The sequence below is a fragment of the Pyrgilauda ruficollis genome, unplaced genomic scaffold (assembly GCF_017590135.1).
Source record: "Pyrgilauda ruficollis isolate IOZ18807 unplaced genomic scaffold, ASM1759013v1 scaffold5, whole genome shotgun sequence".
In the NCBI taxonomy this organism is placed as follows: domain Eukaryota; kingdom Metazoa; phylum Chordata; class Aves; order Passeriformes; family Passeridae; genus Pyrgilauda; species Pyrgilauda ruficollis.
The window spans coordinates 3,777,656-3,797,902 of record NW_024526599.1 but is presented as its reverse complement, the minus strand read 5'-3'; the positions used below and the strand labels follow the sequence as shown (position 1 = coordinate 3,797,902).

The window sequence follows — 20,247 nt, the reverse complement described above, 5'->3', positions numbered from 1 at the left end:
CAAGCAATCCTGTGAGTTTTGTCAGTGTTTGACAGCATCTCCAGCAACACAGCTATTACTTGAGTGAGTTCACCCTTATCCAAAAATCAGTAATTTTATCCTTGTCCAGCCTGCATGAAGATGGGAATCATTCAGGTGCAAATAGAGACTCTGGATACGGAGATTTCTTTTAAAGCTTTCAGCATCCACTCCAACTTGAAGTCTATGGAAGCTTTGGAAGCTTCAAAATCCAGAGGTGAACTGTGACAGAATCTTGCAGCCAACTCACGATGCTGGCCCAAGGGAAGTGCTAGGAGGGAGAAGTCAGGAATGACAAAATCTGTAGAACTGCATTGTCATCAGCTAAAACAGTTTTAAGTGCCATAATTTTGGACTCAAAGGCTAATGTTCAATTTGTATCCTCATGAAATTACTTCTATTTAAGTGAGTCATTTAGAATGTGAAGGCATGTGTTTGGGACTCTACACCTTTTGGTTCTAATGCTTTGATGATAGTTTTGGTATTTTGGATCATCTGGGTTATTTCTGCATTTCTTTTATGGCTGGTAACAGGAACTTGTGCAGTTCCTGGTGGTTAAAAGTTTTGGTAATCTGTCAGGTGGGCTCAGTTCTCACCCATTTATACAAGGCTTGCAAATTAAATCCTAGTGCAAGCTTAACTGTGTAAAAATCACAGCTTCAGAAGACTCACATTTTTTACCTCTAACTTGTATTAGTTGCTATGTCTGAGTAGTGTGCCTGCTTGCTAAAAGTTATGAGAATATACGTTTTGGACAAAGAAGATCAGGTTATGGTGTATTTGGAGCACACATTTAAATTACAACTTGGAGGTGATATTGCTGCAATATTTTTATTCCTTTTCACATGTGGAGAGCTCTTCTTCTCTCTGGAACAGCATATAATTCACTGATTGCTCTGTGCCTGACATAGCAGAACTCAATTTAAACCAGGTGCTTTGAAAAGTAGTTCAGAGACTGCCTTACCTTGCCAGCAGGAGACAGCTCTCATATTGATATCTTCATTACCTTCAGTAGTGAGACTACTGCATTTCTTAATTGTCTTGTCTGTCTGTCTGTCTGTCTAACTACTTAATCGTATTATAAAGGTTCATTTCTGTCTCTGCTGAGAGAAAATATCCAACTAAAGCAATGCTGCTATTCATTTATATGTATTGTTGCTTCTTGTGGCGTGAATGGTGGCATTTGTATGACATTATAGACAATTCAGAAAAACTGCTGCTTGAGTAACTCCAGATTTGTCTGCTATGGGGATATTGCCCAGCTGCTTGATTTTAATTGCTTCCTCAGGATGGAAAAGAAAACAAGAAAAAAGAAAAAAAAAAAAAAAAAGGAAATACTTCTAACTGGTAGATTAGTCCAGACAGATCATCAAAATAATGCAGCTTTTCTCAAGGTTCAGCAGTGTTTCTGATGACTCTTATTGTGGTTATTTTCAAGACACCTGTCTCCTTTTTTACTTACTGACAAATTATCACCCCAGAAAAGAATGAGCTGTCTCATCCATTTTAATCTGCTCTTTGGCATAAAACCCTGTAAAAACAGTTTTATCTGAGAACGTGCTGCTTTTGGAGACTGGGGGCTGTACTGTGTCCTGTTGGTTGTGCTGCAAGGTTGACAGTCTCCAGGAAGAGTGATAACAAGCATCCATTAACTCTTCAGTCACTACAGGTGCTTGCTTAGTGGATATAAATTGGAGCCTTCAAGGACCTTGAAAGTTGGTACAGGAGAGGGCCTTATATCTAGGCTCAGGAAACAAATAAGGTTTTTAAATCATAGCTACGTAATAGATGAGCCCTTTAGGTTGTCAAATGCAAATTAATTTGGTTTGAGTTCCAGATCTATAGATGCTGTGAAGTAACACACAAGTAATAATGTTCTTAATAAGATCTGTCTTCTCTGATAATTAAATCTGTTTATTTTACAATATTTAAAATGCCGATATCCTTTGTTCGCAAAGTTTGTCAAAGAACAACAAAATGCTTATTTAAAAGAAAATGTTTATTAAAAACTCCCTTTTTTTTTTTTCTGAAAGCATGTGAGATTCTTCTACGCAAGAGCGTAGATAGATATTTTAAACAATGTCATAAATTACCATGTCCTTCACATTTTCAATTAAAAAAAAAAAAAGATTTTGTATGTCTGACTGCTTTCCATTACCTGTTTTGGAAATTTCCAGCTTGCCTGTTTTGGGGCACTTCAATCTCCTGGCAATAGGAAATAATTCATTCACCTGGCAGGAACAGACAAGGCTGTCTTTCTTAATCTTCAAGGCAATTTGGGGGTATATTTTCTTGGTCACCCATTGTATGTCCAAATACCCTCCGGCGTCTAATTTTTGAAGTCAGACCAGTTTACACAACCAATTTCTAGCAACATGCCCTCACAGCTGACCTGTTCTGGGCAGGAGGTTTGATCTGAGACCTCCTGAAGCCTCTTGTTCTCTGAACTATCCTGGTCTTACTTCAACTAGCAAACTAGATCCGTGGGAGAGGAGTAGCCTCCAAATTCTGCCATAATAGCTCATGCTGGTATGTGCAGTATTTTTGTGCCAAAGGCAGTGTAATTTCCATCACCTTTACTAGTACAGATGAAAAATGAACCAAATGGTTATGCTTTTAGATACACACAGGTGCAAAGTGTGGGCATTCCCCCACTTCAAGAGAGGAAAAAGCTCAGAAGAGGTCCATCTATATCTCTGTATGTACAAGTAGTACGTGTGTCATTTTCTACCCCATGAATGCTTTTATTGCCATTAAGTGTTACAAAAGTCCAAGAAGTTTTGCTATTCTAATAGTAGAATTATTTTATCTGCTCTCTAGCTTTCTGACTACATGGATGAGATGTCATTGCTCAGTTAAGGACAGCTTGCATTTTCAGCAAGTACATTTAAGTAAAATCTTCTGTGGCATGTCTTGACAATTTTTTTCTATACTTTACAGAGAATACAAAACTATGTAGTTCTTGGTCTTTGTGCACCTTTGTCACACTGATGGCTAGGCTCTTTCTGCGAAGCAGATTTGCTTGCCTCTCCTCCAGTTTTAAGACTGAAGCAGTACTAAGTCTCCTACCAAATGAAACTGTTTTCCTTTTATTTGAATGAGCTGGTCTAGTCTCCTAGCATTAAGAGAATACCAAGAAGCCTGAGTGTCACCTGAACTTACTTTCAGGCTGGGCACAGATCAGATGCTGAAAGAGCATGCATTCCATTGTGTCTCTCTTTTTTTCCTTTTTTCTTTTTTTTTTTTTTTTAATTTTCCAGTCTCTGAAAAGTTAGTCATGGCCAGATCATGACAGTGTTCTGTGCAGAGGGAGCTGCAAATTGCATATTTTGTGAAAGGTGGTGTAGTCCATATTATTCTCTCTGTGTCAGAAATCCATTTCTGAAAACAGCGAACTGTTAATTTTCTTGATGAAAAATACCGTGGAAGGCAGATTGGTAAAATCACTGATGCTGGAATTTAGATACCATACCTGTCTAATACATCTCTTTATTGTTGTAAATAGGTTGAGGTTTAAAATGTCTGAATGAACATCAGACTTCTGACATTTCACAGTGTTTCTTGAGCACGAGCTCCTTTCTTTGAGGTGTTACCTGTCAGGTTTCCATTGACTCTCTGGCTGTATTACTAGGAGGGGCCTGTTGCTGAGAATCTTCCCCCAAGTATGGGTTGATTATGCTTCTATGAACACTAGAGTGCTTATGGAACAGGGCTAGGTTTTAATAAACGGGGCTAGGTTTTAATAAAACCATTTGTTGATGAGGTCTGTTCCTGTTCTCTGTTCCTGGAAGGCTCTGGTGATAATACTGTTCTGTGTGAAGGGAATGTGGGAGTTTTGCCTTTACCAGCTGATTTAGTTGTTTTTTTTTAATTAAACCTTGAAAGTAGACACAGTTGCATACTTCTGTAGTGACAAGTATAATATCAGCATCCACACCTTTGTACTCCATTGTTCTCATGTGTGCTGAGTACTTCTTGCAGGACTGAGCATCTTCACAACAGGTAGTACTATCTGGGCTTTTAGCCTTCCATTTAGTGTTTGTTTGGAGATTCCCCTTATTGCTGCTGAGGTATCTATTACCATCTTACCACCTCTCACTTAAAGACTATCAGTAAATATTTCAGGAAGATGCCCAGCTATCCTTCTTGCATGGGCAAAACCTACTGCTTCTTCTGTAACCTCATTTTTAATTTTAAACAAGGATGGTGTATGTCAGTGGGAGGTAGAAGGTTGTTTCTCCAAAACTGTTAAAAGAAAGGAGATTATGAATGGTTTATTTGAATACACAGCTTGCATTTGTCTTTCCTGCCAACAAGCACAGTAATATACGTTATCACATAACCTTTTGAAACAGAAGCTCTAGAAAAATGAGACTAGGGAAGTCACAGATTTTAAGCATTGTTGTAAAACTTTAATAAAAAAATCAATAGAAGTCTGTTGATTTGCCTTATGAAAAATTACTTGCAGATTAATTTCCTTGAGCTGAGAAGCTTTAAATGAGTACATTAACAATTCTGTTTTCACACCTCCATGAATTATGCTCAAATGATGCCCAATTGTTGTTAAACAACATAAAAATTTGATATGTTGTCAGTCCCATTGCACAAAGCAGCACAGTCATTTTCTCAGCCAATTTCTGCTGCAAGCCCAGCACTGGGGAGTGGAATAACACAAACAAGGTAATGAGTTTTAAACTAATTATGAAGTGACAACAGTATAATTGAACATAAGATAATGAGTGGAAAACTAACGTTCATCAAATGGTTTTCTCAGCCTTAGAAATTGCTTTTCTCAGACAAAAATTGTCAGATGTATTGATGTAGAGACCTCTGCCAACTGCTGAATGGTCAAGAAAACTGTTTCTATGTATAGCAGTGATTAACAGCTGACAAACAGCAATTTTTTATAATTTAAAATCTTCTTTAAATTTACAGGACTACAGAACTGTTATTGTTTGGGATATTTAGAGCATTACCGCTTGCTCTCTCAGTGTCTATATTTTCATAAGATGGAGGCTTTGGAAAATTGTTTCCTTGTTTTTCATGCAGAACTTCCTCCACCTTTGCAGAACCTTACCCTGAGAGGTGCTCTGTGTGCCAGAGTGTTCCTTATGGTCATGCTGTGTCAAGGAGCCCGTGACTTAGCCCTGCTCACCTTTCCTCTGCTCATCCTAGAGCAGAGCTGTGTCTAGCTGTGTCTCCAGCTTCCCTATAGGCAAATGCAGCTTTGAGGCCTTGCTGCCTCCCCAGGGTCACTCCTCAAGTCTGATGTAGAGTTGCTAGATAACTAAAAGAGAGAGCAAAGCCCAGTTTCAGGGTTTGGGGGTTTTTTTCAGCTGCACTTAAGGTCACTCTAAACACCAGCACAAAAGTTAAGATTTGATAAATCTTCAGGGTTTTTTTAATGCAATTCAAGTGTTAGCATTGTAGCTAGCAGATGGAGGTATAAAATAGTAAAAGAATATTGCAGCCTTGCTCCAATGGTGGGATTTTGATTCCTTGTAATGACTGTACTTCCAGAATGCTTCTACCCCACTTGTGGTCTGTGTTTTGAAGTCCTCTACAAAAACTCTTGGTGTGATGCAGCTTTCACTGAAGAGACCTGAACCCTCTACCCGCATGTGCTGGTCCATAACTTGAACGAAATGTTGTTTCACCCTTGCATTCTAAAGCATTGTGGGTTGCCTGTACCTAATTTCCAGACGCAGTGAAAATCTTTGGGCTCAGTGTGATGGAGTCATCTTTTGTCTAGATGGCAAGGGAGTTTATTTTTAACTGTAGCCTGTATACCTTTATCTGTAGACAAATTGCTGACCTGCCATGATCCTCTGTACCTAAATGTACACTCCCAGCTGTTGTACAAGCAGCCTGACAGAAGGAATTGATTTGCTTGATTCCTGATTAAAATGAGATCTGAAGGTAGCCAGGTGGTTTCTGGGGAACCTGTAGGTTGGCTCTAAGAGAGGCCATGGCACAAATCCACACAGCACAGCCATACGGGATGGGTCTGCCTGTGAAGAAAGCCTTAAGCAGGGGGCTGGTGGGAGGTGGACATCTGAGCAGGGTGAGCATGCATGGGCCCTGTGGCATGTTGTCCCTGCTGTTGTGACAGCTGCATGCCGGCAGCAGGAGCTGGGGACACTGCCAGAGGGGGCTGATGGCAGATGCACTGGCAAGGGGGAGCTGTGGCCACCGAGTCGTGTGCATGTGGGAGGGCATGAGGTTGTTCATAAATAAATACTGCATTTCTGGACTTTCTTAAATCTTCTGTGAATTGCCAGGCACAGATATATAGTGTCTTGCTTGGATTGGATTGGATTGTTCAAAATTGTCCATAAGAAATCATGACTTCATATGACATTTTTTTTCTAAGTGTTGAAGATAAAATTTTATCAAACACAGATTTTTCCAATTTTGTCAGGAAGTGTGGCCGTAGTTTTGGGAAAGGACGTGCTTTTATTAAAGTCATGAGGAATTCAAAGAGATGCCCTGCATATTTCTTCTCTTGGACTATGACACTCCATAAATAACACCTCATTGAGCTACACATCTGAAAAGGCCAGCAGAAGAGATCAGACTCGGTTGTTGTGGCTATGAATATGTGTCAGATTTATCACCCAGAGAGTCCTTCTCCAGTTTCTACTCTACACTTTTATTATACTGTTAAGCATTGCCATTTTACTGCAGAATTTGATAATGTCTGACAAAGAAGTAGCAGTTGTTAAGAAGAAAGAAGTATTGCTCTTTGACATGAAGGTGTACTTGAGAAAGAACACATTAATTTGGTCTTTATTTATGTACTAGTATTTTTACAGCTGCCTTCTGCATGTGACTGTGTTCCCATGCCTGTTAATAAGAGACCAGTGTTTAAGGTAATGAAGCATGGGAAACATTGCTTCTGTCTTACCAGTGGAATTCTTGGGCAGGCTTGTAGAGGAATGAGTGATATAGGCAGGGGCAGAGCTCAGGCACAACTCTGCTTGGTCTGAACCAGTTCCTCCATGTCACCAGGTTTATAACCAACAAAATTATGCAGAATCTTCAAAAGAATTAGTTGTTCTACAGCAAGGACCTTTAGTAATCAGTAATATTTAAGTGTTTTGTATGTTTCAGTAGGTATTTTATCTGCTGCAGTGCTGATTGTTTAGCTTTGTGACAAGATTGTATTGATTAAAAGTTTTCAGTGAATGTTTTCACAGCTATGTCAGTGCATTAGATCAAGTGCTTTGTAAACACTTCCCTAAAGCCATTCTGATTTCAGGTCCCTATTACCAAGCAATGCAGTTCCACTTGTTCAGTGGCTCATATAATCCCAGAAGGTATCTGGAGCATGTTTATGTTAAATCAGCTATAAAAGCAGATGTACAGAGAAGAGCTGTTACTTACAAAGAGCTGGATATGCTAGTTGCATCAGCCTAATCTCTCTATTTTTATTACTGTATTGAGTGTGAAATATAAATACCCTTAATAATGAAAGCAATATTTGGTAAGATTTGTGTTCAGCAAATAAGTATTAAAGATGTTGGGTTTTTTCCTCCTTCTAGATCCGTTTCAGTTCCTTACCAAAAGTGAACCTGCCAAGGAACAGACGGCTCAACCAGCTGTGGCTCGGAAACCCACTGTAATCCGAATCCCCGCTAAACCCGGGAAACGTGAGTTCTTCTCCCAAGTGTCTGAGAAATGTGTTAGAAAACCATTTCAGTTGGGGCTTAACTGATTTGCTGTTTAGTAGCTAATATCAGCTGCCAGGGGAATCCCATGGTATGGTTTGACAAGTCCGAGGAGCCAGCCTGAGGGCTGTGGTGGGAGGCAGAGGTAGATGAGCGCCGTGTTCTGCTCTCCCTGCTGCCAGCTGCTTCACTGGGCTCCTTCCCCTGAGTCTGATGTCTCTCAAACCTGATGGAGCCAATGCATATCAGAGGTGAAACGGTGTGTAAGGCGCAGATCTGAAGGCTGGAAAGGAAGACTTGGAGGAGACCCCTGCAGCAGAAGCAAGCTTGTTTTGTCTGCTAAATTATATTCTGGAGCTGAACCTTTGGCCAAACTGGCTTTGGTGCTGACCTTAGCTGAGGTTTAGTGCTGCTCCCAAGCTTCCTTGTCAAAAGAAAAACATTGGTGCATTCAACTTTGCTTCAAATACCACTTGGTTGCGATGTTTAGCATAGTTTTCATAGTTTAAATCAAAAAGTTCCCTTGATCCTTGCTAGTTTTGAAATCTGTGGCCATTTAAGCAAGAATGTTTAGGTAGCAGTTTGAGGGAATAAAAAAAGGCATGTGGGAACTAGGATGCAAAAACCGTATGTGTTCTATTTTATGTCAGGGTCTTGACTATAGTTTTCTGAGAGTTACTGTATTCCTAAAGCCTGCCACCTCTAATCCTATACAGCCTTACAAATGACACTGACAGTGTCTCCAAGTGGAAATTTATCAATGAGCCACAAGGTCTTTGTGTTGGTCTTTGTATGCTGGAGTGGGTACTTGCAGAATTCTGTTTGGCCTTATCTTTGATCCTCAGAGCTTAGGGAAAAATGTCAAAAGATAGCTCTTAAAACTCATGTTTCAAAATCATGTTTTGACACATTTAGTAGGTGTACAGTCAGCTTGTGGTAACTGTGTGGCCAGGTGGTATTTCTCCTAGGAGTTTCACTCATTATTTCCCATCTCCCCCCATCACCAACCCACTGTTAAAATACTCAATTTTCTTTTCCCCCGCATATGTAAGAAATGCGGTGGAAATGATTAAAAATGCAGAGAAGACTGAAGATAAAGCTGTGAGGAAAAGTCTTTCTGTTAATACCTGATTAAAAAGAAAAGTTTTTTTCAATTGGAAGAATATGTTTATGAAGTAGTGTAAAGAAACTGTGACATAATTCTGCTCTATAAAGGAAATTTTAATTACAATTAGAAATAAAATTAAACAAAAAGCCAACCAACGACCTGACTTCTTTTTCTTTTCCTTTTTTTTTTTTTTTTTTTTTGAGATGGATACCCTTTTGAACTTGCAGATAACTAGGCTCTTGCTGCTCTCTAGTGGTAATTGAAATTTCCACAAAGGACTGCCAGTCCTGTACTTAGCTACAAACAGCAGGAGGTTCTGAAGGACTGCCTTGCCTGCCTTATGGGAATCAGTGGTTGGAAGATGATTAATGGGATAGGGAGGAACAGAAGCATATTCCAAGAAAGCAGAGAAGCCTTTTGTCAAATAGGAGCTGCTGTAGAAATGTAACCTGTTAAAAGTTAAAAGAGGAGAACAGTAAAACTGGGTCAAAGTAAAAATGGATACAGTAGGGTTTCCATTGTAAAGGGGCTCAGTACAGGGCAGTCTTTTGCCATCTTGTTTTTTGAGGAGATAAATTCTGTCAGGAACCAGGAAAAACTGAAAGCCCCAGTAAACAAACAAAACAAAATAACACAAATTTTTTTAAACCCCTAAAAACAGCCCACCCAGCACTACCAAAAAGGGGACAGAACTCTTAAGAATTTGAACTCCAGTGAAGTTTTCAGTTAGGACTAGCATTTTTGTTGAGATGTGGTTAGAAAGGAAGCATCAAAATTCTACTTCATTTATTACACTTAGAAATCACTGAAAAGAACACCTGACTTAGAGTTCTTGGGGATTTTTTTTTTTTTTTTTTTTGGTTTTGGTGCTTTCTCTAGTTCCTTTAATTCTGACCTTAAATAGAGTAAGGGAGAGGAAATTAGGCCATCTGTGTATATAGCAAGATTGGAATTGGTAAATAAATATTTTATGCTTTTTTATCAGTAAGACATGATTAAAAAAGATTTCTTTTGGAATTACTGCCAGGTATTGTTTTTACTTTTCATCCATTGCAGTACCTTAGAAAAGTGATGCACTTCTCAACTTTTTTCTCCCATGCCTGGTCACTGCCAACACAGTAACTGTGAGCTTCTCCTGAGAATTGAACTGATCCATTGAACTGATCCATTTTAAACATCACAGCAGTGTTTTACATAATAGTAATGCAATAAAGGTGTTGAAAATAAACAACACTGCTCCTTCCTATGTTTCTTTGCTGAGAGTAATTTTTGTGAAATGAGCAGCTGAAAGGTTTGTTTTGAATAGCATCTCTCCTGGTTTTTTTTGTCATCCATCTATAAATGTCCAGGCTATCTACACATATTTTTATGTAACTCCAAGTTTAGCTGGAAGTCAGAAGAGCTTAAGTGTCTGTAGTTCTTTCTATGAAATTAATTTTCTTGTTATACAAACAGATGTAAAATAGATGACATGGTTCCAGTATATAAAGACAAAATGTTTGGTAAATATGCTGGTAAAACCTGTCCAAATACTTCCCAGGTTTCAACAGCAGAGACATTGAAAGCAAATTGAAATGGAAAGAGAAATTGAAAGCAAAAAATATTTAGAAGGGTTTTCTATTCTTTATTGAGCATGAGGACATCATCACTCTTCCCTAGTAAGATCTGTAATGTTTCCTCTTCCATGTCCTAAACTTGCTTTTCTCCTTAAAGACTGCCTGGCAACTTCCATCTCTGTTTTCTGTCATCCTGAATTTTGTAGCAGGCAATAATTTATTTTCTTGCCTTTACCTTTCTGAAGATTCTTCCATCCAAGTCTCCTGATCTTTCAAGGTTGCTTGAAATAACCCTCAGCTGTTTTCCACCCTGAAGGATATTCCAGGAGCTGACAGCTGAAGAAAAAAGTGAGCCAGTTTAGAAATGTGGTGATGGCGTTTCAGGGTATCCAGTAATGAATCTGACATTCCAAGGGGTAGAAACTCTTCTACTTGTCTAATATTATATCACCAGATATTGCAGATAAAACCCTGGAATTCTGAAATGACTTGCTGGTGTCATTAGAGTAAAGTGAAGATCCATTATGCAGGATGGGAAGTACTCCTGAATTCAACCTCAGAGTTACAATGTTCCCCTCATGTCCCTTTTCCCTTGACTGCTCTTTAAGTGGTTCTTCCCTTTGGCTGCTCCAGCTTTGAGGAAGGAAGTTGCATTCGCACAAAAAAATGCCCCAAACAAAAGTGAATTCCTTTACCTATTGTTGATCCACATGAGGAGGGTATTAATTAGACTTTAATTTGGGATTCTTTTTGTTTTTTACAGCTTTAAATGACAACCCACATAGCCCTCCACCACTTCCTGCTGAAAAGCCTATTGGGAACACATCCAGTATCACAGTGGGAAAACCCAGCAGTGGTGACCTAGTGAAAAAAGGGGTAAGTTAGAACTGTTTTCCTGTATTACAGCTTTGTCTGCTTTGGTTAAAAGATCTCTTGTGATCCTCATGCATTTGTAAAGTTGTTTGAAGGACCAGAAGATGAAAACAACTACTCAGAAATATAAGGCTTTTTTCTTTTAATCCTGTTCTCTAATTAATTAGGTAATTTAGACTGCTGTCAGTTTTTGAAAAATACTCTGGTGATTTTACTGAGCTTTGATCACATCTGTCTTCAATTTTCTGTATTCATCATGTGAAATCACAGTATTCTACAACTGAGTGTCAAAAGCATTGCAAAGTGGCTCAAAGTCCAGTGGGACTTACATGGTGAAACGTTGTCAGTGTTGTGCTTTAGAAATGTATTCTTTTACCTTCATGCACACAATTTCTCTTGGTGTCTGTGCTAATTTGCAGGCAGAGGAAACTTTTCTGTAGAAGAATGAAGCTTGCTTTTTTTTCCAGTTCTTTCCTTCTAATTCTTTCTGCTGGGTAGAACCACCTATTTCGGGAAGTAAGGTTCTGCTCCTTGCTCCAGGGCACGTACATAGTAATGGTAGGCATTGTAGCTAAATGACATTTGACACAGATTTTCAGAAGGGAATTAAACTAGATAATGACAGTAAAATTTACAAATACTGAGTTTTCTGATGACAAGAATGGCAGAGAATCTTGTAAAAGCCACAGGCAGAAAAGATCAAATCAAATTAAGGGCCCTTACTAGATGGATGCTGCCAACAAATGCCTTTGTAGCTACCTCTGCTGTTAAGATAAAGGGTATTAAAATGTTGTCATTGAAAAGGCTGTTCAGAGAGGTTCCACCTTTTCTGGATAATGCTGAAAAAAATAATTTACGAAACAAGACATTAAATGACATTATATGCAGTGGAACTCCAAAACTTCTACAGTGTTATCCAGGTTATTGTGACAGGCATGTATAAGCTTCATAGGATGCTTTTAAAAAAAACATTGTATTGAATCCAGTGGAACATTGAAATCCTATATTTGGAAAGGTAAGATCGGTGCTTCTAAAACTAGTATAGTTTGTCAGTGGAAGTGATTAAACAGGAGCAGCAAAAATTGTTGACCATAAGCAGCAGTTGGCACAGATTTCTTCCTTTTCACACAGAAGAGGAAAACTTTTGATATGAGGATAGCATCCTCATCTGAAAGTGGCAGGTTGTTTTCTTTCTAATAGGGTCATTTAATCAGAACATTAAATGTGGGGACTCAATCAAGGGTCAGATTTTGTCACAAAATATATCTGGGTGTTTTCTAGATGAGAAAAATCACAGAAATTGTTTATGAGTTTCAGGCACATTCAAGCACCTAATTAAGTAAACAAGACTCTTCAGACCAGTCCAGAAGTACTGGTTCAGAAAGGGTTCTTTTGAACCCAGATTCAGCACTCTGATTTATGATGCTGTTCCAGAAGCAGCTGTGCTTGTTCCGCAGAGCTGGCAGAACTTTCTGGCACTGGGATGAAAACGAGCAGCAGGAGGCAGTAAGGATGGTCACTTGTTAATCCATCACTGTGGTCCAAGCCCTTCAGGCATGGTACATGTCCTCCTCTCTGACTGCTGTACGGGGGTAATCTCTGGCAGGGACAGCATGGGCAGCTGGGAGCAGTGATGCCTTAATCTGCCAAAGCAAGATTCACTGGGATTTGTCTGTTAGATCTCTAGCAAACATATTTTGATGCCTTCCTTAATGGGAGCTAATGTTGTTTGCAAGGGACACTGTCCTGTGTGAGTTGAATTAATGTCATGTTTTCTGCTTTAAGCCTGTTCAAAGTGTTCCATGTGTCGAAGTTAAATCCAAGTTGATAATGCAAATCCCTGTGGGCAGTGTAATTGTACATTTGTATGACTCTCCTGGAACTGGCTCTTAAGTCCTTACTGCCATGTAGTAGGAAAGGAGGGGCTGGGTCATATTTAATGCACAATTTAAGCTGTGTTTCAGGTGGTAAATCAAGTCATTTGCCCTCCATATTTTCCTCCGTGTTCAACAACACTTCAAAATAGCAGAATCACACCATAATTCTTACTGCTTTACTCCCAGACCTCCAGAAACTCTTGTTTTTCATGTCCATAGGATATAATATAATATAAGAATTATATCATTTATACAAGATTTTTTTATTTTCCTTAGGCTTAAAGAAATATCTTTTTTCTTTTGAATGGTTGTAGGAGTTGGATCCCTCAGAACAAGCTGGAGTGCCTCAGCTAGAGCCTCTACTACCCCCAAGGTGAGTGTGGTTCTCCAAAAGCCCTTAAAAGTGCTGTTTCTAAATTAATTTGCATAGTCTCAGTGTAGACACTGCTGACTCCAGCCATAGCTCAGTAGTCTTGGCTGGGCACTATGCTCACTAATAAATAGGCAGGACCAAGTTGGTGGCTGTTTAATACTTGTTTGTACAGTATGGTATGAGCAAGGAGATTACAGGAGAGCAGCTGTTTGACTTTTCAGCTAATGTACAGTGGCTGCTGACAGTCATTCCTTTCTGAATCTTTAACCTTTTCACCCACAGCACTTGCACTTGTGGTGGGATTTGGGTGGTGAAGGAATGGAGGTGGCAGATGATGCCAGCCTGAAAAGGGCAGATGCTGGGCCAGCAGCTTCCCAGAAGCACTGGCTAGTCTGTACACTTTGGACCAAACATGCAGGTGCAGGATCAGTGATAACCTTGGCGTTTTTTATTCTTGTGAATCAAAAAGAAGGAATGTCTGCAAGGGCAGAAGTTACTGGACCAGCCTTTAATTCATGTCCATCAATGCCAGAGACACAGTGGATGGAGATCTGGCAATGACTAGCCAGCCCACTGTGGGTATCTCAGTGCTTGCATCTAAATCTGTGGGTTTAAACATGAGTTTGCTCTGTTGTGTTAGGACAAGAGAATTTTTCTGTTCTTGAAATGTGTCTGTCCAATAATAATAAGTATTAATTAGCAAGAAAGAATGTGCCTCAAGAAAGCACCTCATTATTGCTCCTTACTGGCTTGTTACTTCCCCACATTAGTTTAGTATTCCTGATTCTTATGAGGGTCTCTGGGACTGCAGTAAATATTTTGTCCTTTCACTCTTCTGCTCAAATGGATGTTTAATTTTTTTTTTTAAGTAAGCAGTAATAATTCACTTAATTTCTTGTTAGGATCTTTTTTAGTTAAGTTGCTTTAAAAATGTGTGGGGTGGGTTGGTCTGTTTACAGATTTAAAACAGTTTAACTTGAAATATCTGTTTTTGTCAATATTAAAAATGCTTAGTTTAAGATGAGGCCAAGAAAAGGGAGAGATGGATGATGAAGAGAAGTGGAAAATTTTTTTGACAATTAGAAATTGTTCCATACTCAGATAGTAACAGAGAACTCTTATCAGGAGCATTAGTAGAGCACTAGTGTCTTCTCAAGTAATGGGTGACACTCACAAAATGTGTTAGAATGATACTTCAAAGATCCACCAGTGTACATTTGTTGGGGTTAATAATTTTTGCAGACCCATGAGGATTGTACATGAGCAAATAATTATGCTGAATGACATTGTATGAAACAAAAAACCAGTTGTAGCAGAAACTTGCAGTAACTGGTTGAAGGTATCCCAATAACAATCAAATGATACTGTAATTTTGGAATATTACTAGTAATATTAATTGCTAGCAAATATTACTACTGTCACTTGCTAGTCTCTAATTTTTAGAGCAACTTAGAAACTGCTCATCTGCTAATAGGAGTGTGAGACCTCTAGCATTGCCAGAGAACTTGAGTGTTTTCACCACTGTTTTCTTTCTGTGGTAGACATCTGTTGCATAAAAAATGGTAAATTCTGCTGTTGATGGCAGTGTGCAAAGTGGTGCGATACGAGTTTCATCAGAGTCACTTCAGGTAAGTGACATTCCAAGGAATGAGCTAGGTTGATTCCTAAAGACCAGCTTTCACAAAGGCTCTCCAATAGCAGAGGTGCATCCTGCAGCAGTTAAAAGAAAGCTCTTTCCAGAGGTGGATTGCTGAAACAAATCCTGCTTATTTAGTGGGCTCCCCAGAAAGCTGGCAGGCTGTTGGTGAGCAGACTTGGAAGTATGTAGTCAAAGGATCTGTCTAAGGACTTGATCATCTGGTCCCAGTCAATATCTGAAGAGTTCATGTATTGCTGGAAAGCTTCAGACACTACACACTGCACAGCCCAGGTCATGACAAGTCTTGTTTCCTTACTGCACACTCTGTATCTAGGATGAGGTGGCAGGCTTATTAATATGCCTATTTCTCTAATGTTTTGCACAATTTTTAGGCCTGTGGATGGAAAAATTGTACCTGCTCGACCTCCCCCACCTAAAAGTGTTCCTGGAAGGCCACCTCCACCAAAATTCTCTGCAGCCAAGACCTCCTCCCAGAAGGATGTTCTTTCGCGATCTAGTTCTGACATCGCCTCTGATAAAAAAAACAACAAGTTCAGGTTGGGACCCAAGAGAGCAAAAAGTGCAGTCTTTAAAAATCCAGATCCAGCATTACCTCCTAGACCTAAACCAGGTCATCCTCTCTACAATAAATATATGGTAAGAGTTGAGATATTCTGTCTGAGTACATTGTTTTTATAAAACAGTGTTAGTTAAAATAGTTGAAAAAAAGGTAGTTAAAACTATTAAAGTAGGTTAGTAATATGTGGCTTTCAAAATGCATCTATCAGCATAATCTTCCCTAGAAAATGCTAGTAGATAAATAGTAAAAAGTCCTGTAAGGCAATACTGGAGAAAGCAATAAATACATGTAAAGTATTGTAGACCTGTGTGGTGTATTTTTGTGCATATATGTAATTATATTATCTTTAATGCATAGCTCTTGGGGCTTCTTTTTCCAGTCACCGATTCTGAATTGTCTTTCAGTAAAATGATGCTGAATAATTGCATTTGTATATTGGTTCACCCATACATATCAAAATGCTTAGGGAAATTGGGGAAGCATTGGAACTTATAAAGTAGTTGATCTTACTTAAGCTTGCAAGGAGTGAGGAATGTAACATTGCAAATCTTACATTTTCATCCTTTTGATGCCATCCCGTTTCATTAAAAAAATGGGTTTGGTATTGTATGTGTTATTAGGGAATTTTAAATACAAATGGATCGACACTGCAAATAAAAATAAAGGTGGTCTTTCCTCAGAAGCTTGAAACTGGTCAGTGATAGAGCTGGTGGCTGCTTGAACTGGTGCTGTTGTCAAAAAAAGCAGCCACACAGCCGTGGCATGAACAGCATCAAAATTCCATCAGCATGAAGTGGAAACGTTCTGTTGCCACCTTTTTGATCTTTCACTTTTGCATTTAGAGTTTTGTGTATGAGATTTTTTTTCTGTAGGAGGTCAGTAGTAATTCTCTGCCCTGAAGTCTTACTGTCAATAGAAATTTCCTCCCAGGGAGGAGGACAAATTAATATGTTTCTGCATCAGAGTGTCTTTCTGAATATCTTGGAAATTTCCTCCCAGGGTGTTTTTCTAGTGCCCTCCATGACAAATTAATATGTTTCTGCATCAGAGTGTCTTTCTGAATATCTTGTAGTGCATGGTGTGATACCTGTTAGGTGTCTTAAGTGGGCGTGACACCACTTGAGTTTCTCAGAGTGGCAGTTCATATCATGTCAGTCTGTTCTGAATGCCTTCCAGAGGAACCTGTCTTCTTCCACTGGATGCCTAATTGCCTGTAGTGGGAGGTTTAAATAGCTCAATCATCTGACTGTTGTCACTTGAAGTGAAAATCTGAGATGCTTAGAAGTGAAAAAGCTTTTCCATTTGCCCCTGTTTCTCTTCAAGCTGTCTGTGCCTCATGGAGTTGCCAAGGAAGATTGTCTTCCCAGGAACGCTGGAGAACTGTCCTGTAAGGTATGGTGCTTCTTTTCTGCTGGCTTAAATATTCAATGAACAAGACTCCTGTTGCAGCAAAGTATCAAATCTTTTAGTCTTCAGAGGTTACACTGAGACATGTAATAGTGATTTATTAAATCCTTGTGTTTCTGTAATCAAAACAAAACAACTGCCAAAACAAAACCCAATAATGGTGATTTGCCTCATAGCACAGGGACATTCAGCTTATGGAACAGAGCAAGAGTAATTACTTGCAGTGCCAGAAGAGAAAGGAAACTGGTAAAGTTCCTCCATCTCATAGGAAAAAAATCACTCTCTTGGCTGAGTGTCTGAGAATGGAGCAAAAGATAAGCGAGTACTTTATGGAGTGCTATACATGATACATCAGCAAATTGGCTTTGACATAAGGACTTGACAGTATTTTCTCTCTGCTTCTACAGATCCTGACTTGGTTTTAGGGCATGACCCTATTAATATCAAATAGCTAGTGGAAATTAGAGCAATGAGCATCCTTTTTGACTATTATCAAAAGCCTACGTAGCTGAAACAGATTTCTGTGCAGTATGTTGTTGTCTGTTGTAATTCAGGTCTTATCTTTGTCTATGTTTGGAGTTTTTTGGTTGTTTTTTGGGGTTTTTTTTTGTACACAGTGAATTACTTTGTATATAATTCACACATCACTGTCATCAGTACAGCCTAAAAATTCCTAGTGGGTGGGGCAGAGAAGGTGGCTCAGCATTTTGAATGTAATTTCTCTTTATGAAGATGCCACAACAAAACTGTCAGCTCCCCTCGGTGTTACCTTAGTGTAAGCAAAGGCATAGTGGCTTCCTTGCTCCTCTTGGAATGTTTGTTGGCACATGTGCTGTCCCTGCTGAGTCTGCTGGGGGAGAGTTGGGTTGGGTGTTCTCTCGAGCAAGGACGAGTGACTGGTGGCACAAAGTACCAAGCACCAGTGCAAAATTTGTCCACAGCCCTTGCCATGAGTGTTGCTATCAGTGCTACAGATTTCTGGCCCACAGAGATAGCTGAGGCTTTTTTCTATACTTGGAAAAGTTGCATGCCTTCCCTTCCTTTCACTGGCAAAAGAAGTAGATTTTGGTGAGATGTATTCTTGTTTACACTGGCAAAAGGCATACAGAACTCAGACCCATAGGTCTGTGACCAATAACCATTTCCTTCTGCAATACCAGAACAACTCTGTGTCCAAAGTCAGAAAATGAATTCAGGAGTACATGACAGAGAATCTGTTAGTATCTTCCATGATTGATAAACTATTTGGATTTATTTGTTGTTGTCAGGATTCAAACCACCCTCCAAAGATTTCTGACACAAGTGCACCTCATGCTGTAGTCCTGCATGATTTTCCTGCAGGTAAGTAAATGTGAATATTCTGGAAGCACATTTTACTCCAAGACTTTCAAATGGAAATTTTCTTAGAAATTAGAGCTTAAAAATGGTGTGGAAGCTCAGTCTGCAAGGTCTGCATATAGAGTTGTTCAAATCAGTGGGTTTAGCTGTAGATGGGTCAGTCTTTCAGTTAAAGCTAATTGATTTATCAGGTAAAATTAAGACTTTTTTAAAACTGATTCTGGTTTTGTCTGTATTAAGAGGGTTTTACTTAGAGAAAATCAGTGAGTGTGACAAGTACTGTTAACTGAAATGATCTTGTCTTACAGAGCATGCTGATGACTTGGACCTTCATTCTGGAGACACTGTTTATCTTTTGGAGAAAATTGATACGGAGTGGTACAGAGGAAAATGTGGGAATCGCACAGGGATATTTCCTGCCAACTTTGTTAAAGTGCTTGTATGTAAGCTTTGTATACATTGCTACTTAAGATCCTGTTGCATTTGTTTTCTGGTTCTATTTTACTAAAGCTCCGGTGTGTTTGACTCCATTATGTGTTCAGATAATCTCTTAACCCACTGGCACAACAGAAGACTCATCATTTTGTTTGTGTGGTATTAGATGCTTGATTTGGCACAGCCAGCTTGTGTTATGGGGAATAATTTGCTGTCAATTTAAAGCCAAGTGAGAAAATCATTGCCCTTACCAGATTCTCTTTGGAAACATGCATAGTTTCTCAGGGTCCTCAAAGCAGATTATTTTTTGACAGCTGCATGTCAGAATCAACACTCGGTAAAAGATGGTTGATTTTTGTGCCTCCCTGCAGTTCCCCATCTTCTGTCATTTTCTCATCCCTTGAACTTTGCTGGAATCACCACTTTTTTAGCCATGTAATGAACTAGGTCAGAGTAGCAATTTGAAACCATGCTGGGTTTTTTTTCTTCCTAGAGTACTGTTTTTTTCCAACAGGATCAATTTGCCTAAGTGGTTTTCTGAGTGGCTGCACAAATGGTTGTGCTGGCACAGTGCAAGGAGATTGTGTTGTTGCAGATGAGCAGCTTAAAGCAATCCTCTTCCTCAGTGTGACACTTGACAGTGAGTGGAAGGCAAGAGACAGGTGCTCTTTTGGAGTCCAGTGGTAATTAATTTACAAGGATACGGTATGGTTCCCTGCAGACAAATGCTGGGTCAAACCTTTTGCAAGCCTGAGTCTGAGACTGAAGTCCATTTTGTGACAATGGAAAGGGCACTGGGCTGTCCACACCAGCCATATGGACATGGAGGAATGCCAGAGTGACACCAGGATGCTGGGAAGGTGTATGGCTTGGCACTAAAGACAGGAGGTGTCTGTGGCAACACTGCCTGGGCCAGCACAGCTGGCAGAGTGAGCCCTGCTGCTGCATGGGCCATACCAAGGATTTGGTGGACATCAGAGAGGGTAGGGCATCTGTTTAGTTTGTAACGGTGGTATTGGAGAAAAATTTTAAGATCTGAGAAGTCCTGAAGAATAAAAACTAAAGTCATAGTTAGTAGTAATGGAACCGTGCTTGATTCACTTTCACAAGATTTGTTAGCTAAATTGATTGGCTGCTTCTGCACAGACCAACAGTTCCATTTAAAAGCTCTTGCTTCTACTGATAGCTAGTGAAGAAAAGATTTTATGTTAAAGCAGTGGAGTGAGTATTTCAGGTCAAATTCAGCATTGATACAGACAGATACAACTTCATAAAAGCTAGGGAAGATGCATTTCTATTTTAGTTGTAAAAGGTGATTATTCTTTGAGGGCAAAAATCTTTTGTTTGAGAATTTGGGGTTTTTTAAAAAGAAA

The 20,247-nt window shown here is 39.3% G+C and overlaps 1 protein-coding gene across 4 annotated transcripts in view; it reads left to right on the top strand.

Annotated features, from left to right (window-relative positions):
* SH3D19 (SH3 domain containing 19) overlaps positions 1-20,247 on the top strand; it is an 81,879-nt gene that overhangs the window by 53,140 nt on the left and 8,492 nt on the right. For all 4 annotated transcript variants that reach the window (XM_041480106.1, XM_041480107.1, XM_041480108.1 and 1 more), the window contains 7 exons: positions 7,563-7,670; positions 11,116-11,228; positions 13,417-13,475; positions 15,507-15,771; positions 17,018-17,086; positions 18,370-18,442; positions 18,748-18,878. In XM_041480106.1, coding sequence (XP_041336040.1) covers positions 7,563-7,670; positions 11,116-11,228; positions 13,417-13,475; positions 15,507-15,771; positions 17,018-17,086; positions 18,370-18,442; positions 18,748-18,878 — 818 coding nt within the window. The remainder of the gene's footprint in view (positions 1-7,562; positions 7,671-11,115; positions 11,229-13,416; positions 13,476-15,506; positions 15,772-17,017; positions 17,087-18,369; positions 18,443-18,747; positions 18,879-20,247) is intronic.